The sequence below is a fragment of the Hoplias malabaricus genome, chromosome 1, assembly GCF_029633855.1.
Source record: "Hoplias malabaricus isolate fHopMal1 chromosome 1, fHopMal1.hap1, whole genome shotgun sequence".
Taxonomy (NCBI): Eukaryota; Metazoa; Chordata; class Actinopteri; order Characiformes; family Erythrinidae; genus Hoplias; species Hoplias malabaricus.
The window spans coordinates 49,424,594-49,451,694 of record NC_089800.1 but is presented as its reverse complement, the minus strand read 5'-3'; the positions used below and the strand labels follow the sequence as shown (position 1 = coordinate 49,451,694).

General features: G+C 38.9%; 1 protein-coding gene across 3 annotated transcripts in view; it reads left to right on the top strand.

Moving 5' to 3' along the window:
• fndc3a (fibronectin type III domain containing 3A) overlaps window positions 1–27,101 on the top strand; it is a 67,817-nt gene that overhangs the window by 16,869 nt on the left and 23,847 nt on the right. For all 3 annotated transcript variants that reach the window (XM_066665819.1, XM_066665810.1, XM_066665801.1), the window contains exon 3: window positions 13,938–14,013. In XM_066665819.1, the coding sequence (XP_066521916.1) occupies window positions 13,938–14,013 (76 nt within the window). The remainder of the gene's footprint in view (window positions 1–13,937; window positions 14,014–27,101) is intronic.

The window sequence follows — 27,101 nt, the reverse complement described above, 5'->3', positions numbered from 1 at the left end:
TGTGACTGTGCACGTGTGTAGGATAATTCTCTTGCCTAACTACAGGTTCTAAACCACATCTTGTCTACCCAGGAGAACTCCTAAGCCAGTTCCTGTATAAATATCAATGTCAATAGAATTGTAGCTGCTTTTTCAACCCACCGTCTTGTTCATAGGATAGGAACTGTAGAAGCATGAGTCTTTTTGCTATTTGACTTTTCTTAACAGTTACAAAAAACTGTTTTTAGTATAAGGGTGGTTCAAGGCCCGCTCCAGGTGATGGTCTGTGAGCAGTTTGGTGTGTTCTCCCTGTGTCTGTGTGGGTTTCCTCCCAGTGTTCCGCTTTCCTCACACAGTGCAAAAACATGTTGGTAGGTGTATTGGCGACTCAAAAGTGTCCATAGGTGTGAGTGAATGTGTTTCGCCCTGTGAAGGATTGGCGCCCCCTCCAGGGTGTTCCTGCTTTGCGCCAAATGAGTCCAGGTAGACCCCAGACCGACTGCGACCCTGAACTGGATAAGCGCTTACAGATGATGAATAAATTAATTTCTAATATAGCTGCTATCTGAGGGTTTAAGCCCAAACTGGCATACTATGGCATCAAGGTCAAATCTGACAGTTCCTGTAGTACAAGTTGATTGGGAAAGGTTGTATTGAAAATAGTTACTATGGCAAAACTCTCAGACACTTGTCCGAGTATGGTCTGTGCAGTGTCACTGTGTGTGATGTGTCTGACTCTGTGTGAGGTTTAGGTGATTGTGTTTGTGATGTGCGTCTGACAGTCTGTGGGATGTGTCTGTGTGATGTAAGAAAGTCTCTGTGTAATGTGTGAGCAGTGCTCTTAGAATCGGACCTGCTCTGTCAGAGTTTTTATATATAATTTTTTCCATTTATTTATTGTCTGTAAGCGCTTATCCAGTTCAGTTCTAGCTTCCAATGATGCAAGGTAGGAACACACCCCGGTTCACTTGAAGCCCATTGGATTTAGAAACAGTAAAATTTACCAATAGTAGAACAGTTGTCTCTGTAATTTATTTTATGGCAGAGAAAGATTAGTGAAATAAGCTGTAATATTTTATTTTTCAAAATATTGTAACTTTCAAATGTAACTTTTTCATTTGACTAGTGAGAGATTATGGACTAGTGTTGTTGTGGAACATGAGCTCCACCCCTATTTTTAGGCAGAGCCTGGAAGCCACACAGTGATGAAATTCCAACATTTTTAAAAATAATTATTATAGTTCAGGTTCTTAGGATTTTGCTTATACCACGTATGATTAGGTAAACATTACCAACAAGGTACTAGTTTGTAGTAATGTAAAAATTAGCTAAAAATCAGTAATTGGTCATTTTAAATGAGTTGTTGAAACCCATACATGCTTTGTGGACAATGGAAAGTTGTATGTTGGATAATAAAATGTTTATAATTGACTTAATCTTCAACCTTCACCTTGTAATATTTAAAGCACTGTGTGCAGTAGTGTTAATTTAATAATCTGTGAAGTGCACTATGTAGGGAATAGGATATTATTTTAGACAGAGCATAGTGTACGTTCAGTGCCAAGAAAAACATATAGAACTCTTACTTTTTTTTTTTTTCTTCTGGGTTCCTCACATGGATCCATGTTCACCCTACTGCAGACCAATCACAGTGGTGGAAGTGTGTCTCTTCATGAAGTGTACATTTACATGAGTAGTTACATTTCTGACTTAAGGCCACTCAGTCTGTCCTGTATCTCTGCCCCCTTCCTAGGCTTATGCTACTTCTTCCCCTGGTCGTTGCTGAACCAATGTTTCCATAGCAATGAGTTCCCTCTTCCTCTGGTTCTCTTTTGGTGTATATAATGAGTAATAAGTAACAAAATGTCTGATGACAGAGGACATTCTTTATAGAGCTAGAAATGTGTCTTGGATAACAGGACTTCCTATTCACTGTGCCAAGTTCTCACTCATCACCAAAAGCCTGCTGATAACGGCAAAAGGATAAGGTTGCACTTTCATTATGCTTTTCAGGGACCTGCTGTGTTCCTGTCCAGCTCTTTCGATGTCCTAGAAAATGTAGAATGCTGTTGAAATTCAGCTTTTGTGTTTGCTGTGAAGTGACTGAGCTCATATGTAATGTGTTTTTTGTTTTCTTGTATATTTGTTGATCTAGGTGAGATCTAAATCATCCGTGGGTTATTTTTCACACAGCTACTAGGTCTTTTTTTTATGCGTTGGGTACATTTGTCCTTTTTCCGTTGTGGTGTAATTTAAAAAAAATATTGTCAATGGGAAAACCACATGGAGTAGGTGCAACTGGGAGAAGACTTGTTTGTTTGAAAAGTGAGTCATGTGGAAGATGCAGGCACTAACTGTAGAAAGCTTTATTGGCCCTACACCACCACCCACCCATGTCTCAGCCATAGCAAACACACCAGAGAGGCCTATCTAGAGAACAGTCATCCCTGGTCGCCAGCAGTCAGATTGATTTCATGGGTGCTTCGCTGTGTAAGTCAATACTCCCCACAGTGATGCTCTGATACTCTCCTGTTTGAGCCCTACCTTCTCTGCTTAACTCTCTCACCTCACTTTCTGTTACTGGCACCCAGTGGGCTTTACTGCTTGTTGCTGGGTTTGTGCAATGGCACAGTTAAGTTCATATGCCATTTGCCTAAAGACAAGAAATGGAAATGTACACAGCATAATAAATGAAACTATTGAAGAGTTAGTTTTTTTTTCTCCTGGGCTCCCTCTACCTGTTGTTGCTTGTAATTAACATTTACTGTGTTGTCATGAGATCAAATCTCACACACGCCTATTTTTCTTTCTCCTCTCTCTCTCTCGCTCGCTCGCTCCCTCGCCCAGCACCAGCAGTGTTTGCTAAACGTTTGAATGTTGAGCCTCGGGAAAGTGTATTAAATGTGTAATCAAATAAAATGATGCTGTCCACATGATATATGATAAAAAAACAGTTGTTACCAGAATTGATGTCAAACACTAAAGTGGACTTATCCGGCTGAAGTGAACAGGTGCTACCACTGGCCCTCGTTCATTAGTAAATCTCAAAAGCCTGATTATAATACTTTGTTGTCAACAAAGCTTGGGATCCACTGACACAAAGTATAACTCCAGCCACACAGCAACTGACAGAAAAGCACCTATTACCAGAATCAAGGTCTAATGCTAAGAAGTGGTCTAATACATCTAATGTTTCACAAACCTAATTATAACACTTTCATCCAAAAACATCTCACTAACAAACACAGCAACACATAAAGATAGTGCCACATATTACTAACAAGTCCAACAAGGAGTAGGCCTAGGTCTTACCATGTCTCTCTCAGATCCCTCCATTGAGTATATTATATTCTCTTTCTTTCTTTCTTTCTCCTCCTTCCTTCATTTGACAAATCTGTCTTGTAGCAGAGTCTGTCAGATTAATGTCTGTACCAGGCAGACTGAGCTAGATTATTCTTATATCAACCTATGGATTTTGTGCCTACAGTGTTACAAAGTAGTTTTCTCCTTGCATGGCATTCCCATATTTATATTTGACATGAATATGCAAAATGGCTGGTACACTATAAATGCACTGTATTATCATAATGTTATTGGATTGTAATAATTGGTCGACTTGAGCTTTTTCAGTACCAGTTTAGGTATATCAATGGTAATTTTGATAACTGAGATAGTATTCACTTATGGACATCATGCCATTTTTGTTCACTACATAAATTATTCTGTTTGTAACGTCTTTCATCCTTGAGATTGTTAATGACTGTTCTGTTATGGTTCCAGAAAGCACTCTGTTTGCACTCAGCTCTTGTTTGCGGTAGGCCTTATCTATAAAAACTTATTCCACTGATTTCCGAGATCAGTTATGCCCCATCAAGTATTAAAAAAGAAAATGTAAATAAAGCTAAAAGCTATTTATAATTGTCAAATGAAGCATGTGTCTTTAGGCATATGTGCACTGGAAATGAACTTTTCACAATTGCTATGTTGTGTGAATTCTAGTCAGTGAATGCATCTATTGTATTACAGAATCTAGTGACTCAGCAGTGATGAAACATTTCTTTTTTTTTTCTTTTCTTTTTTTTTAATGGTGTTAGGTAATACATGCTTTGAGTCTGATATTTTGTAATGTAACAATTTTAATACAGCTACAGAACCAAAAGCTCACCAGTCTCACCAGTAAGCTCTGTTCAGATTGGGTACAGGTATTGAAAAAAGATTTGTCGTTGTAAGGGTGTAAAATCTGTTAATGTGATTAATAGTTTATTTGGTGTTACATATTTAGTCTGTACTTGAAAACTGACCACGAATATGTTTCATTATAAAGAAAGCGTAATTATATAATTTAAATGATCTTCTAGTGCTAATTGGTAGTTTTTGTGTTCAGGTTTAAATTTTAGTACACGATTTAGTGAGCACACTTCACTGCCATTTGTATAGGTGTGTATTAATGACTACTGTGTGAGTGAGATTCATATGTGAGATTGTGCAGATGTTCTGCAGCCTCTCCACAAATATATATATATATATATACACACACAATTGTAGTTCTGTATTATTTAAAACAATAAATATGAAATATTTGTAAATATTACAGATATCATGTTAGAATTAGTTTATTAGTTATATTTCTAAGTCACTTTTATTAATTAATTTCCAAATATTAATACATGTATTGTCGTTTGCTTCTGGGGTTTCTTTAAATTCAGAACTTATAACCTGCTGAAGAGGTTGCTTTACTGTTGAATGCAGATGGAGATCATAACAACAAAACCTCTTTTATGCTAGTTATTGCTTTTACGCTTTTACATTATCATTCCCAAAGCAATCTGCAGCCCATGACCTTACCACAGTTGTGTCTAGCATGCTGCCTCTCCCCAGCTCTTATTTTCTCTTAAACACAGAAATTCGTGGAGCTTTGAATCTGGGCCTAAGAGGAGCAGCGAGTTTAGTTAAAAACAGAAGGTCATTTGGTCCGCAGTGTTCTCAGGGACGGAGGGAGAAATATCCACACTGAAATGAGGCACAAAGGAGCTGCTGTAAAATTTAAAATTATACCATGACCCTATGGACATCTAATCCTGTCCTAATCTACCTGAATAACTGTGTAAAGTAATACATGTGGGCTGTTGCTGTAGCATTTATTAGCAGTTAAAATGACTAGAAATGGTGAGCAGGAAGTCTTGCACAATAATCACTTGAACCGACAGCGCCCATCTGAACGATAAAAATAAGGTTGATAACAGCATGGTTCCTTAGAAAGAGTGAGTGTACTTGACTTGCTTGTCTGTGGTCCAGATCTGTCTCCTATTGAAAATGTATGGCACCTAAAAACAAATACAGCATGATACATTTAAACAGCTGAAGTCGTCTATCAAATAAAAATTCTATTTGTAAAACTGCAGCAAATATCCCCAGTTCCCAAATGATTAAAAGGTGTAATTGGAAGGAAAGGTGATATAAGCATGTATTTGTCCTAAATTTGGTTGTTTGTTTTGCATTTTACAGAATAAAGACAGATTGGAAATGAGAAAACACTGGAAATGTTCTTTTTTTTTTTTTTAAAAAATGTCCAGAAACATTTCCAGAAATAGGGTTTGTAGAGGTTTGCCTAGGTTTTTCGTTAGAGCGGGTTTTTGGATTTTTAGAATTTCCTTATGCACTTCACTCTATTCGCGCGAATGCAGCAACAAATCAACAAGCTACCACTAGTTGGCACTGTTTTTGGAGGTGTCTCACATCCCTGTCCTGGTGAGACTTTTATATTTTTCGTGAGGGTAAACCCCACCCAATTGGAACTGAGTTGCCACCTAGCATTTGCTTGTTGTTGAATTTTTAATTTGAGACAGTGACTTTGCAAAAATATGCAATAAATATTTAAGTGGGTAACGAAATTTTCACAAAGAAATATAAAAAACAAAAACATATATCAATGAATTTCACTGTATTTATACAAATTGCAGACTATGAGGTTGATAATTATATATATATATATATATATATATATATATATATATATATATATATATATATATATATATATATATGTATATATATATATGTATATATATATGTATATATATATATATGTATATGTATATGTATATGTATATGTATATATATATATATATATATATATATGTATATGTATGTATGTATATATTAGTTTTTTTTTGTGAAGAGTGAAACATTGGTTTGTCTAATTTCTGAAATATTATTTACACATTTGTCAAGTATTTTGATACTAATCTCTCTCATAAAATGGTCTTGATGTATTTTGCAGTAATTTATTCCTCTGTAACGACGAGCTTTAGTCAACTTTCGTTTCAGTTTTCTTTTACAATAGCCCCTCCAATCTAAGTAGTGTGATCATGCATCACACCATTAGTTGCATATACTCATGCTGTTACTGTAAATGAATGTATGATACCATATAAAAACATAATTCAGGTGCTTGTATATATCATAATTCATATAAAATGTTTTGTTGTCTGCTTTGTATTTTCTCTCTGAACGTTCATTTACAGCAGTCACGTTCTTAAATATGCCTGATGGTATGTGTTCATGTACTGTCCCTTTTTTAAAACCACGCTACCAAGAACAAGCTCCCAGAAACATATCCCAGTTTTATTATTGGAGCATATTTATAGTACACGTCTCATCACTGAACTGGTCAAAAATACAAAAACAAAATAATTGTCCATTAATTGTAAAATGTAAAGTTAATCATGATATTGATTTGTGCTCATATTGCCCAGCACTACCTGATGGTGTGCTTCCATTGAGACAAGCATTCTAGTTTTCCCAATTTTACAAGCCTTATTTTGTAGTTCTAATGAATCCTGTTTCTTTTCTTACTACTTTAAACGCTGATGCTTTAAATGCTTAAATCTGCAGCAGTGTTACAAAGTTTTATGTGATAATTATAGAGATTTATCAATATAGTAACATTTTATTGTGATAACATTTTTGGCCATCTCACCCAGTTGTAGGTTTAAACTTATCTGTTGCAGTAAACTCCTGTGTATTCACACTATAATTTATTCATGTATTGGAGTCCTGCTGTGAGGTCCTACATGTGTTTGTACTGTGACTGTGAAGGTGCTTGTACATATACTTTAGTTAAATGATTCAGTTGAGGCTTCTGAAGATCAGCGCGGCCTTAGTATGGCTGGTGAACTGCATATTTAGATAAGATTTGAATAGGGCTGTCAGTTACTTGCTGTGCAGATGGTCTTACCATCTTTGCTGGAACAGCTTTCTGTATTTTAGTACCTGCAGTACTCTAACGACCACCCTCTTCCACTCCAGGGCCACACACACTGCTGTTTCATGGCCACTTAGCTGTAATGCCACGTTGCTACATGGTAAACAATTAAAGAGGAACAAATACTGAGGAACCTGAGTCCTGACTCACCGAAGGGAGAGAGACGTCAGTTGCTGACTGTCATGAACACAACGCCATCACTAGCCCATCTCCAGGGCAATAAAGCCAGCCCTAACTGCTGCAGCAGTGTTTGCTAATCACTCTTGCTCCCCCTCTCCATGACAGCCTTGTGCTTTTCTCCCCAGCAAGTTCAGTGTGTCCATGACGCCACAAAAGGAATTACATGTCCCTATTTCTAATCTCTTGTGTGCAAATCATTTGTCAGTCACGTCCCTGGATGCGGCTGCTCTTATCTTTGACATTTTAGTTCCACAATTTATAAAGTCTAAAGTTATTACAATAATTAGACTCTAATTCTTCTGTTTTTCTGCTCCTTAGATTACATGTGATTTTTAGTTTCCAGAAAAGCCTTTCTTTCCCGTGTAAAATTGCCAAGTATTTCCGTTTTTAACTGCGTTAATCAGTCTTCAGTAAGACTACTGGTGAAGTCTGTGTGCTAATGCTTTGGAAATAGCAGAGTGTTTGACTGATGCCTTGAGGCATTACACTTAGCAAGAGTTTTTGGTTCTTGTAAATCATCGCTACTATGACTTAAGTCATCTGAAAAGAACTGTATGATACTGCCCTTATTTCTATAAATAAAAATAGGATACAATAAGGAATTGCTTAGAAACTGTGGCTTCCTGTGCTATTAGGCTCTGATAATAGTTTATCCTCTCAAGGGGTTTTTCCTCTGAACTGGCACATACTACAGGATATCCATGGTCAGTTTTAAGCAGGAATAAGCAGTGGCTGGAAATTGCAATATTTAGTTTTGGAGCATGCCCAAATAATGTTCCTTGAGTAGAGATGAAAGCAGAGGTGTCCGTTAAGAGAGAAGCCAGAGAAATCCAACCACCCTCACCGTCCCCCAACTAATCTCCTTACACATCGATCATAGTATTAATAGAAGCTATGTAGCATGTCCCTCTGCAAATGGAAAGAGTGGGGGAGGGTGGGTGTGTGTGTGAGAGAGAGAGTGTGACCATGCATACATGCACATCAAGCAGTGAATGAGCATGGGTTTGCAGGGGTGGCTTAGTATATTTCATTTTATTTTTCCTGCTAATATACAATAGAAAACAAATCAGCTCTTGACAACTGCATTGTATTGCAATTACATGCATCTGTTAATAGCAGATATCAGTGCCTGTAATAGGGATGCGGTAAAATATTTGAAAGACAATCCCTTAAACTGTTAGCAGTTCCTCACTGTACCCCAGTGGCTCTTGAAAAGGGTCACCATCTATCGCATCCGTATCTAAGTTGGCAAAGTTATGTGTGATTTTTTTTTTTTTTTTTCCTTTAACTGCTGTGTATCACTTTCTCTTCTCTGACAACATAAGTACATGTATGTTTTAATGATTACAGATATTTGCTTACTATATTTTGTTGGGTGGCATGGTGGTACGACAGTTATTCCTGTGTATGCATGGGTTTCCTCCCGCAGTTCATAAAACACATGCTGGAAGGGAAATTGGCTGTTTGAAAATGTCTGAGTATTCAGTGACCTGTGGTGGACTTGCACCTCATGTGGTGTGTTCTTGCCTGGTGCCTAATGATTCAGAGTAGGATCCAGACTCACTGTGACCTTAAACAGGGTGAAGTGGTTATAGAAAATGACTGACTGAATGAGGGGTGGGCGATATCTTCATTTTTCACACTGTCATACAGTCTTAAAATATTAACATATATATGGTATTACGGTGGGGCGGGGGGTGCACTGTCATGTCGGGTGAAGGGTTTTCGGTGCTGTGAGGTTCAGTTTAGTTCAGCACAGCCCGACACTGCACACAGACACGAGATAAAACCCATTTCCGAGAGAGGAAATTTCAGCAACTTGTGCTGGGAAAAAAAGCAGTGTTTAGAAGCATAGCTCGCCAGCTAACAGGCACTTATGGTTTAGCAAACGACAGCAGATGATTTTCCAACATAGTATTTTGTCTGTTTTCAGCTTCCTTCCTCTCTTTTAACTCAAACTCTGCGCTAAAATCTCAACTGCGGTGGACTACAGGGGTTTGAGTCTCTTTTCCACCCATTTTCAGAGTATGACATCACCTTTCAGTGAGCTCCCACAGCACCCCCTCCCTGTGGCTCTCTTAAATACAAATAATGAACTCTTCAGCCTTGTACTTAAGTGAGAGAACAAAAATTTGACACACAACACACGTCAAAATTTTGAAATACCGCCCTCATTTTGAGACACCATCCACATTTTTAAATAGTGCGGTATATGCTGTTGTAGTTATACCACCCAACCTCAGACTGAATGAATGTTGTATGTTGTAATTGTGCTACTGCCTTCTTTCTTTTTTTTTTTTTTTTTACTTTTTTTTTCAACCTGGGTTAAGCTTAGACCTGTTTTCAATCAGTTAACAGTGAATCAATCAATCAGTAATTTACATCCTTTGTCAGTAGTGTTATCCAATAGCATACATTCTGCATACAGCTGTCATATGATCACGACTTGATGCTGCTAAGAGCTGAAGCTGAAGGTAAGAATTACACAGGGTGTTTTCCCCCTGTCCAAAAAAGGTAAAAAGACAGATGACTGCGTTCACTCATCCATGGCCTTCCTGTCTCACTAGCTTCATCTTTATTTTATCCTTTCTTTCGTGAGGAGAGTGCAGGTGATCAGCCTTCCTCCCCTCTCCTAGCGCTGTGCGCTGCGGATATCGCCACTGCTTATTTGTTGAAGGGGTTGCTGTGGAGACTGGTTGTGGCAGAGGGAGAGAGAGAGAAAGAGAGAGGGAGAGAGCGAACAAGAGAGAAAGAGGAAAGAAAGCCATCCATCTGCTGCAGAGAGCACAGACGAGGAGATAAAGCTGAGAGAGCAAATATGGGCTATGCTCCCTGTATCTAATAAGCAGCTTCCAGCTAGCGGCCAGAGGCGAGAGCTTTACATCTGCCTTTATATCTGCCTGTGGTGAGCTTGAGGCTTGGGGGTTAGATTGGGGGGGGGGCGTTAGGAGTTCAGGAGGGCCCCCCCCATGTGTCGATCAGCACCACAACTGTCCATTCAGTCTCATGAGCGGTGGGTGAAATCAAAAGAAGGTGACTCCAACCCCCCAGAGCACTGTATGTGTGGTGGGGGGTGGGGGTTTGTACTAGATTTCTTGTTTTTTTTTACACAGTGGCCAACCCTGCTGAAGCTACCGCGTCTGAATGAAAGGGAGAGATGCGGGCAACAGTAAGTGACAGTTCCTTCCTTTTCTAGCACACGCACACGGAAAAGCATCTGATGCCAGAAAAAAGAGGCACAAAGAATTGGGACACATTCTCGATATTGGGGTTGTTTGAGAATTGGTGAATAAGAGAAGGATTGCAAGCTGTTTGTAAGAACAAAGGAGACATAAAAGCAAGTAAAATCCTCATGCTTGCGTGCGCAGCCAAAACGAACGTGTAGCACCTTGACTTTAATTCAATAAGACCTCCCTCAACCGCCCCCCTCTTAGCATGGTCTCGCTCATGCATCACTGTTTACGGCTGTGTGGGTGTTTGAGAACATGCTTGTGTGTGTGTGCGTGCGTGTAATGGGCTGGTGTGTGTGCGCCTCTGCCTCCGTGGCATTCATGAATGGGAGCAGGGAGTGAGAAGAAAGTGCAGAGGATGGCTGTGCTGGGGGAGACCCACAGCAGGACCCCCATGCCGTGGGAGTATAGTCAGTATGAGAGCAACAAAACAGAGGTAAACTAAATTCATGTGTGTTTATAGTACATTTTGTATTCTGTTTTTGGTGCTCTTTGAATCGGAATATTTTATTTGTGAGCAAATGCCTCATGGTGTCATATTTTAATTAGATTTTGCCTGTCTTTGAATCTGTCCACAGTTTCGAGTGATACAAATTGAGGTTTATATCTGAGAATGGCTAGTAGCAGCTATTCATGTGGTCTCTTGTACACTAGTTCTTTTTTCTGATGTGGTTAATGCTTCTTCGCACAGCTGTGGACCTTGGTATATAAAACATTTGTTACCTTTGTGAGGTCTCCATCAGGTCTCAGTTCAGCACTTGTAATTCATATTATAAATATATTGACTGCAGTTCTAGCATTAGCATTCTGTCCTGTTGGGTCTGTCATTATAATTTCTAGTGCCCAATGTGGAAGACACATTTTCCAGTTAAGTATCTTTGTCATGTAGGATGGGATTGATGTCCTCTTGCTCAATTTATCTGTCAAAAAAAATGAAATAAATAAGAACCATGGAGGGAGAGAAAACGATCTATTTGAGTATACAGAGAGCGGTCTGACTAAACAGATCTGTGACAGTCTCAGATCTGCTGTGACAAATGTGATAAACGTAAGCAGCCTACAAAAGGCTAATAATGTTTCAGCTACACTGCATATCATTTGCAGGTTCAGCTCAGCTTTTGATGTAGCTCTTCATCCTGTGCGCTTATTCCATACATAAAGGTTTTTGCTCTTACAATCAGCAAAGTAAGACTCCTGGATGAGACCATGAACTACTTAATCTTACTCTTAAAAACATCATACTTTTTTCTCTTTTTCTACCCCTCTCACGTGTCATCTGAAAAAAAAAAGGCTTTCTGGTGAAGGCCCTTGGATCAGGATGCCTGCTTTGCTGAAAAAGATCAGGGCTGCTGCTTTCTGCTAAGGCAGATGTGTCATGAATGCTGCTTAACAAAAGGCTCAGTGGAAGACTGACTCAGACTGATTTCATGGAACAAGTGGCTGTATGATGAGCACTGTTACTGTCTTCCAATCTAGTTTCAAGCTGGTGCAAGTGACGTGGGTTCGGACGTCATAGCCAGCAATGTTGATTTCTACTTCACTACATCTGTCATTCCAGAATGATCTAATGGCAGCCTGGGGCTCCAGATTTATTGGAAATGAGGGGGGGATCTTTTATAAAGGAGAAGTATGTCAGGTTTTTACTACTCAGTTTTGTTTAGTGACAATTTTATAAATCCTTTGAAAGCTTTAATTAAACTTCATTATCCCCCCATGTTGTTAAAGTTTAATAATAATAATCATCAGATTCAAAGTTTAATGCCATGCTCCTGATTTGAAATGCACAAGCACTGAACAATAAACATCTTTTAAAGCAGAATAAAGCAAAATACATAATTTTTATATTAGTATGTGACTGTGAGTTACCTTGTGTCTTGCATGTTTTCCTGTAGGTGGATCATTAGCCCAAGGCTAGTGTGTTAGCTCAGGGTTACCATACAAACCTCAAGGCTGATGCATTAGGTTGTTGAGGCTTGCACATCAGCTTCTGGCTAGCATATTAGCTTGAAGCTAGTGCATTAGCTTGTGCGTTGTTGTTGTTGTTTTTCTTTATTTTCATGAAAGCAGTGTTTCTCACAACACGACTCAAGTCTGAAATAATCTACATTCTTCTAGAGCGGTGTCACATTCATAAAGTAATTTTATTTTATTTTATTTTTTTTTTTTTTTTTTGTTGAATCAATGACGATTATAGTGCAGCTGCTGTTAAGGTTATATACAGCTGAATGGATTGAATCTCCTCTCTGCTATTCTAAAATCTATAATATTTTGTATTTTTGAAATGTTTTTGTAATGAGAAGATTCTGAGAAGAAACATTTCACATATTAACATCAGGTCGATTTTCATACCTTCCTTGTAATATTGCTGTATAGAAAAATCGATCAGGAGATGTCTATAAGGTTGTATAATACCACATTATGTTTATTGTGTATCGTTAGACCCCTTGCATGCTGCATCATCCTTTAAAATACCGTCACAATCAGCTGTTGTGGATCTAAATGTAGCTTTTTGTGTTAGTCATATTAGTGCGTGTATACATATGACAGCCGAAGTGATGGTGTATCAGTACACAATGGTTCCAAAAAGTTTTATGGTTCTACAAAACCAGATGCAGTTTATCATTTAATTGTTATTGGTATTTCATATTACTATATTTCATTTTAGAGACATATTTCTTAATTTTCATATGTTGTGTTTCTGTATTGTGTGGCTTGAAGAATGACTCTTCTATAAGGGGAAGAACCTTTAAACCTCAATATGACAACAGCTAGGCTAATCCATTTCATTGTTTCACCCTGTATTATTATTTTTTTTGTTATTTGTGTCTTGAATCGTGTTCATGTGTCACATCTGGTAAACAAAATAAATGATTTTTGTTTCCTGTTCTCTTCAAAAGTCACTGTAATCTATTTGTGAATCAGTCATGTATTTATAGCAACACAAAAGAGAATAATAGAAATATGTTTGTGGCTGTCTGGGCGACAGCTTGTGCCTTCATCTATGTTTAGCTGTGAAGAAAAAGCTGATACTAGTCCAATTTACAAAAGTGTTGTACTTTTCTTTAAGGAGAGACCAACAAAATGTCTACTTTTACTCCACAGTGCTAGAAAAGGCCATTCAGCTGAAACGCATGTACTTGTGATCATTACATGTTTTGCTCTTTCATCCAGCCAGCTCCAAGTATCGAGGCAAGGACTTGGTTGAGAGGACGAAAAGGCTTTTGCGTGCTTACTCACAACAACATGTTCACACACTGATATGTTTCTTCTTTTGATTTTCTCAGGTAATCTTGGTGCAAGTAAACCCAGGTGAGGCCTTCACAATCCAGCGAGAGGATGGTCAATTTCAGTGTATCACAGGTAAGTGTTTTAAATATGTTTTACTGTCAACTTGATGCTGTTAATGAGTTCATGTTGGATACTAGGGCTATTACAAATTATAAAAAATATATTTTACGTATAAAATATACATAACACATTTATTAATGTCATTTATGTTGTTTTGAGAGGTAGGAAAACTAAAGCAAGGCTAGCTGTCTTTAAAAAGTCCAAGATGTGGTTTGGAAACGGTTTGAATAAGCTATTTGAGAATACATTACCAGCCAACTCAGTGCAACTGTGGGAAGCACAATAGTCAGCACAGGTCAGAATTCCTGTGGAATGCTTGTTTCTGTGGAATCATCTTGTTAGATTCATGTGCCAGTGAATTGTGGCTGTTCTATTCTTAAATTATAAAGACCTGCCTAATGCTTTCTACTTGGAGAAGTTTGCTGTGTTCTCCCTTGTGTAAGTTTCTTTTAGGGTTCCTGCCACAATTCAAAAACGTTAGGTGGACTGATTGTATGAAAGTCTGTATATAAATTCTAGCAGGAACAACAACAAGGCTCTAGTCTCCTTATTACTGGTCAGTGAAGAATCACAGTTATTTTGAAGCTGTCAATTTAATGTAAATATACTACCTAGTGTTCCTTTACATGTGCACACATGAAGCAGTGTTATTCGTGGTTTAAGCATCTAAATAGACAAGTGTAGTTTAAAAAATGTTTGTTAAAATATTTTGTTTAGTAACTGTACGGTGCCAGATAAAATGCAAACTGAGAATATAAATTTTATCCATGGTGAAATGCATGTCCATTTATCCTGAGGTTTTCTGCATAGGAAAAAAAAAGCTTATTTTCGGGGGGGAAATAAAGCAGCACAGCATCAAGTCTTTATTACCTGTTAAATAATAAACAATAAATAAAACCATTCAGAAACCTGGTTGCTTAAGTGCATGTTTCCTTTTATTTTTGAGGATTTTGCAGTGTACTAAATCAATTGTAGTGGAGTACTACAGCAATTTTAAGACCTTTTGTATATTCCATGGTAGACTAATAATTATAAAAAATGCAGAAAATATGGCACAATTGTGACTTTACCAAGAACAGCATGTCCCTTCAAAGCTCATCAGATGGCAAAGAGAAAACTTGTCAAGGTGTCCCCAGAAGCATTAAAGGAAACATCATTAAGGGAGGATTCTTCCTTAAAACTACAGCTTCAAAAACTTTGTGAGGCTTCACTGACTAGTAATAAGGTTTCGTAACTACTTCTGGAGGCATCAAAATGAAGAGAGGAGGACCAGTCTGGTTGCAATGAATTTCTTTATTGAGCCCTCAGATTTCAGGATAAAGTCTAGAAGGCCTCAGTCCAGTCTGTGTGCTGACCCAAAGACAGGATCTGAAATAGATTTACACATTGGAAAACATAAGATGTCCTAGAGTTGACCTCTAGGATGTGTCTGACACACTAAATTTAGGGTGTCAGGTTAGGGAATGTGTGATCCTTCAAATTAATGGTTAGTGTAAAATATTAGTGGTTTAATCCAATAAAAAAAAAAAAGATATACAACAAGGGAGAATAGACCCGCTCCTGTTGCTACTCTAGGCTCAACACTGCAGAAACATCCCTGTGTAACTTTTGATTTCAGGACAATGTTGTAAAAGAGTTATACTCTGTAACTCGAGTGGGAGCCCAGGTGCAATAATACCAAATCTTACCTAGTGCTCCTTTAATGGAGCTGCAGGAATTTGTGGAAAGTACTGGTTGCTCTCAGCATGTGACAGTGTCCTGTATTCCTATATCAGGGCTATGGTATAGGGGCTGTAAGACAGAAGCCTATGCTGAAGAAAGAAATATGTCTGAATTTGCATGAAGATATATTCAGTTTCCCAAAAGCATGTGGAAACAATGTGCTGTGGTCAGATGAGACCAGTGCCTATGTTGAAACACAGGGGGTTGACTGACCTGACTGAGGCGAGAGCAAGAATGTAAACACAGGAGGAAGGTCCTGTGCTCTGGAATAGTGCATGTTTCTGTTCTATTTTTCTGATTAGTGGCAAAACTTAACCAGCTCTTTGTTTACCTGTTCGACTGAGTCCAATGCGAAAAGCATGTCAGTCTACTTTAACACAGACCTGCTGCGTATACCTTATAATTACTCAAGGTTGGCGCATGTCACCAGAAACAAACCGCATCAAAGTTTGTTTGAGACCAGATAAGAGACCACCCACCTCTCTAAGGACTAGGTACTATTGTTTTAGTCCGCATCAGATTGTGATTACTTGTTTCACAGAGACCCAACAAAACTGCTTGGTGCAACTGGTGAAAACCAGTGTAACCAGACTAAACAGTGCAGGAGTGAAAACATCCTAATACTCAGCCTAGACCTGCTTTAGAGTTGGACTTGTGACATTAGCCATTGGGAAGCTGGCTGATAAAGATTGTTCTGGCATAGTTTTTATGTTTTAGATTATTTGATTACTCAATCAAATAATCTTACTTAATCTACTTTTTGGTCTTTATTAGTCATGAAAGATGGGTGTGTTTTATCCCTCACATTGTCAAAGCCGATAATTGGTGCTGGCTATGATGCTTTGTGAAGGTGATCACTGACTGTTATTAGTTATGAAAGGGCGTTTCTGTCTTATAAGACGTACACTGTTACATTTAGTTGAAAAACAACAAGTTTATGGAGACCTAGGGCACCAAATGTGATTACATTCACTACATGTTTAAGCTGTCCCATCTAGTTGAAGCAAGTTGAAGGCGACAGTGGCAAGGAAAACTTCCTCGAGACTGGAGGAAGAAATTTTGGGAGGAACCTCCTCTGATTAAACTACTAGAGCAGTTATTAGTATCATCAGTTAAGTCTGTCTGTAAGTATGCTAATGTAGTTGTATTATATTAGAGTACTCATGTAAGAGTGATGAATGTAATAGGGTTAAGGCAATAATTATTATTATTATAAATAATAATAATAGTGGCGTCAATCTGGGTCAGTAATAATTATAAAAGTGCTGGATGCATCAGTCTGAGTGTGACTAATTAAAATCCATTAAAATTAAAGAGATAAGTATAAGATGAACTTGTCAGAACCATCTGTAACACATCTTTTGTGGTATTGCACAATACCTCTTGCTCAGTGTACAAAGTGTACAACAGGCATTAACTCACTGGAAAGCTTTTTATTATTTACATTTGTACATATGTTTTTTTTTTTTTTATTTCTTCTCTTTTTTTTGCTGCTTGTTTTGATGCTTTGTAATAGGATTAATAAGATACATCTAGTGCTGGGCGATATGAGCGCAAATCAAAGTCACAAATAATTGTAATTTTTACCTCGATTACAATTAATGAATGATAATTTTGTTTTTGTATATTTGACCCTCATAGTTCAGTGACTAGAAAAATGTCCCATATTTAATACTGTACAAGCCTAATGTTGCTGGGAGCTTGTTCCTCTTTTGTCGTCATACTATAGTCTAACCACAGATGCTGTGTTTTTCTTTGATAATAGCTGCTCGAGGTGCTTGGTCAGCCTCTGCATTTAGGTAGCTTCCATGTGGCAGATAGGGGAAGAATCATGTGACCACAGCTTGGTAGAGTGGTTTTAAAGGGACCACTCTACCAAGGGACATAACAGAATAAAAATATTTTATATAATCGATATAGACAAAATTATGTAGAGTAGGATTTCTGAATGTCATTTTCGATTAATTTTTTATTAAATGCCCAGCCCTAGACACATCTCATGGTTCTTATATATGAGGGAGGGTGGGTATGCGTTTATGGGTGCATAAGCATATGACAATATTATAACCACTCTGATTGTACACTCACTGCCCATTCTCTGCTACTCTTGAAAACATCAACAGCGACGGTAATGTTAAGGGTGATTTACTTGTTGTGTATTTGCACATTGTTTTTTTTTCCCCTCCTTTTGCTGGAGTTTTTTGTCAGCCAACAATCTAAGGAGCGTTTGAACCTCTTCAAAATTTAGTATTGTTATATTAGTATATAATTGAATGATAGTCACAACGTAACAGTAGCAATGCTGTGTTTACATAGTTCCAGAAAATCTTTAATCACAAAAAAATAGTAGGAGGAAGTTGGCAGTGTTTTCTTTCATTCGCTTTCAGTAACTGTTGCTTAGATGAAATAATTATTCAATTCTGCCATTAGAACATATTTAAATGCTGAAGGACACAAGCTACAGCTCTTGTACTCCTACATACAGTTACACTACAACAACATTTAGTGATACTTTGCTTTTTCTGTGGCCAAAATATGAAATGACTTGGCAATAGGCACCAGGTTATAGGAAATGTTGACATCTCTAAATTGACCAAGGTGTGGCCACAGATTTAGTGCCCTTCAGTTTTCAGGATCTCAGAGAGAATAATCTGCCGTTTGAGCAAAAAGGTCTGTTTATAAATCTTGTGTATTATTTGTTGGAAAAAAATACTGATAGAATGCACCATCAAGCCTGAGCAAAAGCATACAATATTAGTTCCAGCCTGTACAGTTTAGCAAGACATACATGACATTAATTTTTGCTTTATGCATGTGTTTGGTTTATAATGCACTCATTCAGAGTAACAGCCCTTTTAAGAGAAACACCTCAGGGTGATTCAGCTTTAACTGAATGTGGTTATTGTTACAATAATGCTAGTTCAAACTGTGGCCTGGTGGTTAGGGAACTGGGCGTGTAACCGGAAGATTGCCGGCTCGATCCCCAGACCTGGCAGGGCAGGCTGAAGTGCCCTTGAGCAAGGCACCTAACCCACAACCGTTCTGGGCATGTGTGCTTAATGCCCCGAGTGTTCACTTGTGTGTGTGTGTGTGTGTGTGTGTGTGTGTGTGTGTGTGTGTGTGTGTGTGTGTGGGGAAATGTGTGTTACACTGCATGGATTGGGTTGAATGCGGAGAACAAATTCCTCTGTGTAAGCACAGTGATCAATAAAGTGATACTTTGCAACACACTTGCAAATCTTTCATTACTTTATTGAGTGTGTTGAAAACATTGCTTTTAAAGGAAACATCTACCATTGTGGGGAACTGCAGTTCTCTCTGGTTTGTTTAAGTTCAGAAGCTCAGTGTTTTTTCTTTTTTATATAAAAGGTGGAACAGTATATTTTTGTCTCGCAAATTTAGAAAGGGTTCCTTCAGCAAGAACACATTTGGAGCAACAATAAATGAATGTCCTCATCTCTCTTCATGATTTTCAATGTTTGGAGGGCTCATTGACATTTTTGGAAGCCCAGCATGTCTGATCAAGCCACTTGGCTTTTTTACTCATTTTCTGACACTGGGGCTTCGTAAACACATTAGATCGGTTTGCAGCACATAAACAGATAGAAGAGCTATCAATTGGTGAGGAAATATCTTTTGAATTTTATAAAAAGTGTTTTTTGATTATAGTAGTAGACCCTCCCATTAAACGCTTTGTAGAGGATGCATTCAGTAACGACTGCTACATGAACAGACATCAGTAAATTCAAATAATTCTGATCAAGAACTCTATCATCACTCACTGTTGGGCCTAATTGCTATACGTGTTGGAAGCTCAGTCACAACAGTCAGACACTGTTGTCGGGTCTCTGTGGGATTGCAATGAGATGTCTTACACATTTCCTGCTTCTGAATGGCTCTTTTGTTGTTCAGCCATTGTGTGGGACGTGTGAAAACACCAAGAACTGTGACTAGCTCAGAGACTTGCCTTTGCCAATGTCTCTGATTGACAGTTGGAGCCACAGTAGAAAGTGTAGTGTGGCTGTAATCAAAAGATTATGGCGGCCTGGAAAGCTATAGATTAGAATAAAACAACAGGTTGATCTTATTGTACTTTTTAAGCTTAGTTTTGAAGTAATCCATAACTGCCCATGTTTTTCATTTGATAACATGCAACTTTAATTTAAGACTATATAAAGTCTCAAATTGTTTAAAAATCTGTTTAATACATGGTTAATAATTAGGTTGTAATCACCTTAAAAGTCATTAATAATCCTTGGTAACACAGATATTACAGTGCAACCGTAACCTTGTCCTCCTTTCTGCCCCACCTTTTTTTCCTAGTTTTCTAATGGTGAATGTTTAGTTATTTCACATTTAGGTTGCACTGCCTTATCATTACTCTAATGAATTAACCATGAACAGAGTATCTTTTCATAAACGGTTAAACTTACAAATATGTGATTAACTGACTGCTGGAGAATACAATGTAAGGTCAGTGTCAGGCAAAATCTGAGGTTTAAAAGTATAGGTAGATTTGGGTTCACTTTTTGGCAAACTGTTGGCCTTTCTGTCTGTGTTCTAACTGATTATTAATGACAATCTATTCATTCATTCATTCATTCATTCATTCATTATCTGTAACTGCTTATCCAATTCAGGGTCGCAGTGGGTCCAGAGACTACCTGGAGGGGGCGCCAGTCCTTCACAGGGCAACACAGACACACAGACACTTTTGAGTCGCCAATCCACCTACCACTGTGTGAGGAAACCGGAGCACCCAGAGGAAACCCACGCAGACACGGGGAGAACACACCAACTCCTCACAGACAGTGACCCGGAGCGGGAATCGAACCCACAACCTCCAGGCCCCTGGAGCTGTGTGATTGCCACACTACCTGCTGCGCCACCGTGCTGCCCTAATGACCATCTAGCAACAACATAACTATTAATATACAGGTTTTAAACCTTTTATGAACAATTATAGGTGCAGCAGCTAGTGTCACAGTCACACAGCTCCAGGGACCTGGAGGTTGTGGGTTCAAGTCTTGCTCTTGGTGACTGTCTGTGAGGAGTTGGGTGTGTTCTCCCCGTGTCCACATGGGTTTCCTTCAGCTGCTTCGGTTTCCTCCCACGGTCCAAAAACACACATTGGTAGGTGAATTGACAACTCAAGTGTCCATAGATGTGAGTGTGAGAGTGAATGTGTCACCCTGTGAAGGTGTAATAAGCAGTTACAGACAATGAATGAATGAATAAACAGTTATAAGAGTCTTATTCTAAATTGGTATCAAAATGTATTTTTGGAGAATTTAAAAGATATGGAGAAATGGTTTATGCTCACATGTTAAAGGTTTAAGTCAATACACCTGTCATAATTGTACCTAACAACACAGTTCATGGGTCCTGGGGTTTTGGGTTCAAGCCCTGCTTCGGGTGACTGTCTGTGAAGAGTTTGGTGTGCACTCTCTGTGTTGGCATAGGCTTCTTTCAGGTGCACCAGTTTCCTCCCACAGTCCAAAACCACACAATAGTTGGTGTATTGGTGACTCAAAAGTGTCCATAGGTGTGAGTGTGTGTTGCACTTCAGGGTGCGTTTCTGACTGGCACCCAGTGATTCCGAGTAGGCCCTGGACTAAGGAGTGTTGTAGCATTTGTGTGTTAAATAAATATCAGAGGATTACACTTGTATATTGTGATTCATTAGTTTATGAAGAAAATGTCATAACCCTGTTATCTTGAAATAGAAGCTGTGTCATTTCAGAAGACTAAACGACCTTTTTTAGCCGTTCCATAACCCAAAGGTTCATTCCATATACCTTATAAACGAGTGAACTTGACAACAAGGGTTGCCTCACTGCAGTATTACTTTTAACCCCTTCCATTAGCATGTAAATTAATGGTTAAAAATTAATTGCTAAATCTGCAAGCTCTCCCCACATTAATATCACCCCAGTGTTTTTCTTCAAAACGTACAACTTTTATTGGAGTTTTTTGGTGATATTTATAGGGGTGTGGCCATGAGAATAATGACAACTTTAGGCAAGATTATAGATATTGCTGTCCTTGCGTTTGACATGATGCCTTAACTACTCTTTTTGGGACTTGCTCATTGTTCCTAAACACACAAGTTTAACAAAATCTGGGTTGCACCTGGAGTGTTCATTGCCCTTAGTGCACTTAGTGTTAGAGACTACAGGTACGTGCCTCATGTTCAAATTTATTTTCATATACCCTAGCCCTGTTCAAAATGGCTATCTGTGGCTTGACTACACACTGATATCATCAGTGATATATGATAAGCGCTTCTCACTCGTGTTTCTCTCTTGCAAGCCGAGGTGGATGAGGTTGTGGTATAATGTGTTGCAGAAAGATTTCAACTTCTTTCTGAGTAACTTCTAACTTGTGTGGAGCTTTCATCTATTTCCTGACTAAAATGGTGAGAATGTTTTGCATTCACAAATGTCTTTCCCTGAATGAAAGAGCAAATGGAGAGAGAGACAGAGTGGTGTGTAGAATCGTGGAGCGAGTGCTAACTGGCGTGTTGTTGGGAGCACTAGTCTGTCAGTGACGGCGGCGGATTGATGACTCACCCCTCATGGTGTGGAGGGGGAAAGGGGGTGTGTTGTATTTAACCCTTAACCTTAGAATGAGCCAGAGGCAATGGTAAAATCTACAAGATAACTCAACACTCCCCCTCCCTGTTTCCATCCTAGGTTTATTTCTGGATTCATTCATTTATTTTTAGTGTGGAGGGAAGTGCGTAAATGCCACGTGCAGGCACAAATCTGCATATCTTCTGCTTAGTAAGAAGAGTCATTGCTATGGAAATATTACAGGGTGGAAAAATTCAGAGGGCCCAAGAACTTTAAAGTCAAGATGTTTTGTCCCAGGTCGGTGAGTGGTAAACCGCAGTATTATTATGAGAATACAAATAGCAAAGTCACAATGTTTAGCTAAGTGCCACATCACCCTAAGTGTGCCGTTTGGAAGTGGTTTTGCTTACTTGTGATTTTAACGCTTGCCTGGAAGCTTACTCCGAAATGGATTTTCCAGCACAACGCCGACCATAAATTAACCATGCAGTTTCAGACTCACAGCTAAAATGCAGTATAATTAGAGACTGTTGGTCTCCAACTTCAGCCTTTAGTATACCCTCTTGAAGGAATTCTCTCGGCTCCTTCCTAATTTTTGTTCTGCACTGTTATGTATAAAATGATGTGCTTCATAAACTGTTATTATTGCTTTATTTTTAAAGTTTCTTGTACTCCTTTATGAAAACAAATCACTTTAGTTGCTACTGACATTTGAACTGGTCATTGCATCTGACCATTTGTGTGGTCTCTTCTTTTTGCACTTTTCATATATTAATATATATTTAATAGTAATGAATAATTGCATTCAATATGGGCAGGGACCACCTGTTTTGTCTGACATTGTAATCAACAACTAGGTGTAGGCAATTCGACCAAAATAAATAAATGGACCATCTAAAACTCACTCACTTCCAACAGCACTTGGAAACCGTATCATGAAAATATATGAGCATATGAACACTGGCTCAGTGAGTGTGTGAGATGAACCGTGGCCTTTGAGTGGGTGTTTTTTTTTACATTTTATTTTATTTATTTTGTAAGGCCTTTTCACTAGAGTTTTCTGGTTATGACTAAAGCAAGCATCCTGTTCTCAACACTCTAACATTAGCCACTCCTCCATTTGTGCTGTCCTTTTACAGAGGTCACCACGTCTAGACTGCCACTATGTTTAAGATTAGGACTCAAACCTCTGGGCTTGTGTGTGTACATTTCTATTAAAAAAAACAAAGCATACATTTATTCCTACAAAGGAAAACCTGTGAAACTTGTGTTTTCTCCCAGTTTGAGAAGAGTGATTTAACATAACACATGCTTAAACAAACAAACACGGATGCCTGCATGCAGTGAGGGTGTTAGACTGGTCCACAGTGACGTTCAAGTGAGAGTAATGTGGTCAAAATTGGGCCATGAAATTTGATTACATTCAGCCTTTCATGTTGTGGCAAACTCCGCTCCGTACCCTTTAAATCTCAGACACACACGCACGGAGTTCATTCACAGCATCTGCAGTCCGTAGCTTTGAGAATAAACTAGTCGGTGACTCATCTTCTCTGCTGTTGCTGCCTGGAGGGAGGGCAAGAGAGAGAGAGATGGAGAGGAAGAGAGAGAGAGAGAGAGACAGATTGGGGAAGAGAAAAGGGCTGAATGAGAATAGAGCGAGTAAGGTGTAGATCCATGTGCGTGTTGTTTGTGGTGGTAGTATTTTTAGGAGCTGTTTTAGAAGTGTCTTTCTAAGATAATCCTGTGTGACTTCTGTGTGTAGTTTTGTGTGTCTTGCTGAGGTGGGGGAGTTGTGCACATCACTAATAAATCTGCATAGGCACAATGAATTAACCTCGCTGCCTTCCCCATTGAATACCATCCAAGGAATTAGCCAAATTATCCCCCAGAGCAGCTGCCTGCTGTTTTTCTCATTTCCCCTGCTTCATTTATTTTTTTCTCTTTATTTCTAGAAAAGGACCAGAAATGAGGGAGTTGGGGTGTGTTTCATAAACATGTGGCATCCTTCCGTTCCTTCCTCTTGGGGTCAGTGAGAGACGTCACCAGTCTCACGACATATCGCTAGGGCCTGTGGCATGGTGCTACCACGGATATGATGTATAATTCAAAATTCTTAAACATAGTGTTCTCCATTTTTCTTTTCCATTAGGATGCACAGAGACTTTACACTGTTGGCAAAATGCCATGCCTCAGTGTCACTCATTCATTCATTATCTGTAAGCACTTATCCAGTTCAGGGTCACGGTGGGTCCAGAGTCTACCTGGAATCATTAGGCAGGAATACACCCTGGAGGGGGTGCCAGTCCTTCACAGGGCAACACACACACTCACATTCACTCACACACTCACACCTACGGACACTTTTGAGTCGCCAATCCCCCTACCAGCGTGTGTTTTAGGACTGTGGGAGGAAACCGGAGCACCCGGAGGAAGCCCACGCAGACACAGGGAGAACACACCACACTCCTCACAGACAGTCACCTGGAGGAAACCCACGCAGACACAGGGAGAACACACCACACTCCTCACAGACAGTCACCCGGAGCGGGACTCGAACCCACAACCTCCAGGTCCCTGGAGCTGTGTTACTGCGACACCACCTGCTGTTTAGTCTTAGAAGTTTGTTTGGAAGCATTTTATTTGTTAAACAATCCAAGTATTCTTAGCAGAAACTAATCAGTTTATAAAACTCTTAAAACTCCTACATTTCTGGTTCTAGAGCAAAGCTTCTGCCAGTTTTCTCTGTAGTGGATTCATGAAACACTTTCTTAAAACCTGTAATAGTTTGAGTTGTTGCTTATTTGAACATTCATTACTCATAAATGAGGAAATAAGGTAAATAAATTGATCTCATATTGAACAGTGTGTTATCCCTCTAAGTCTGAAAATTTAAAATATAGTAAGGCACCATTTAGGGAAGTTTAAAGGGTGTGTTAAATTGTAAGTGGTTGGTTGTTTGCACTGTTATGACATTAACATTTACTCACAAAGAGCAGTTGGTGAGATTGTATGTTTGTTTCAACGATGTGAGGGCATTTCTAATTGGACACAGGCAGGGGGCCTTCGCTCACTGTGTTTTTCTCTGGATTAGCTGTAATTAAGAGCCATGTCAGGACAGCTTCCAGGGACAGTCAAACATGTCCAATAGTATAGTGCTTCTTTTAAAAACCTTCTCTGTAACTGCCAGCTTACTGTGTCTGACACGTAACATAGATGCCCTGGTGACTACCGCAAGTGACTGGTCAAAGGCTCTGCTGTCTGCCATGTGCTGATATATAATCCTTCGCTATTTTCTTTATCATTTTCTGGCATTATCTCTAGCTCTCTCTTCCTCTCAATATTTTCTTGTTCTTATTTCTCCCGTTCATTTCCTTTGTTTCCACCCCCTTGTTTTTCACTCTGACTTTTCATTTAATCTTTTTTCTTTGTTCTCTGTTCTTTTCACAACCTTTCTCTCACTCTTGCCTTCATCCACTGACATTGTTTCACATGTCTTTGTCCCCCTTGATTCTCTGCTTCCAGGTTTTTCCTTCAATCTTTCTTTCTTTTTACCTAAATTCGGTAATATTTTCTTTGATTGTGTCTCTGCATCTCTCTTTTGTCTCTGTGTTTTTCTCTCCCGTGCACATTTTCTTCTCTCTGTAATACTTTACTCCCCCCCCCCCCTTTTTTTTTTTGTTTTTTTTTTCCTCTCAGTTGAGAATGTGAAGGTGCAAGTTTGGCTGATGTTTACTCACTGAAAAGTCCTGCTTGCAGTTCTGGAGTTTATTTGGAGTTCAGGCTTATTCTTGGCTCTGCCTCTTCCCCTTACACCCCCACCCAATGTGTACTGTGTGTGTGTGTGTGTGTGTGTGTGTGTGTGTGTGTGTGTGTGTGTGTGTGTGTGTGTGTGTGTGTGTGTGTGTGTGTGTGTGTGTGTGTGTGTGTGTGTGTGTGTGTGTGTGTGTGTGTGTGTGTGTGTGTGTGTGTGTGTGTGTGTGTGTGTGTGTGTGTGTGTGTGTGTGTTGGTCTGGCTGTGTGCTTGTTGTTGTCTCTTTTGGAAGGCTGGCACTGAGCTCCACGTCAGCAGAGCAGGAGCAGCATTTTGTGAGGGGAGGGGTGTGAGGGAGAAGGGGGAAGGAGAGGGATGTGGCCTTTTGTGTCTGATCTGTCAGTGCTCATGCGTCAGTCTGATGTAAAATTGTGGGTGTTTTTTTTCTGTCCCTTTTTCTTTTCTATTTTATCCATTCCCTCTTTTTCACATTTACTTTTTCTCTGTCTCAGTTTCTCCAGACTATGACCTGTCTTGTTTTTCCTTGTTTCTGTCACTTGCCTTGCTTTTTCTTCTTTATATCTTTTTCCTACTTCTTTCCCTTAAACTGACTTTTTTTTTCTCTTTCATTATATTTTAGCTCATTCCTCCTCTTTGTGTGTTGCAGCCAAACACAATGTTTTAATTTGTGCCCGTGCCAACGTTGCCTTTATTTGCTGATATCCCCTTTAAATTCTGTCACATGGGCAGCTATGACTCTGGCTTTTCCAGCTCTCACACAGAAGCAGTTCTATAAATCTGAAATTATTTTTGTCTTATCAACAACATAGTTTTTAATTTTAGCCGCTAGCCTTTTCTTCAAGTTCTCATAGCTGCATCATACTGAATCCCAGCATAACTATTAAGCAGTTTCATTCTCTAATTCAAACTGCTAATGTACCGGAGCACTCCACATCAAAGTAAAAACATAATGGGTTGTCTGTTTTTCTAACAGGTGTGTCTTTTAAAGTAACTCTGTGGCTAATAATTAACCTTGGAAGTGTTTATTAAGC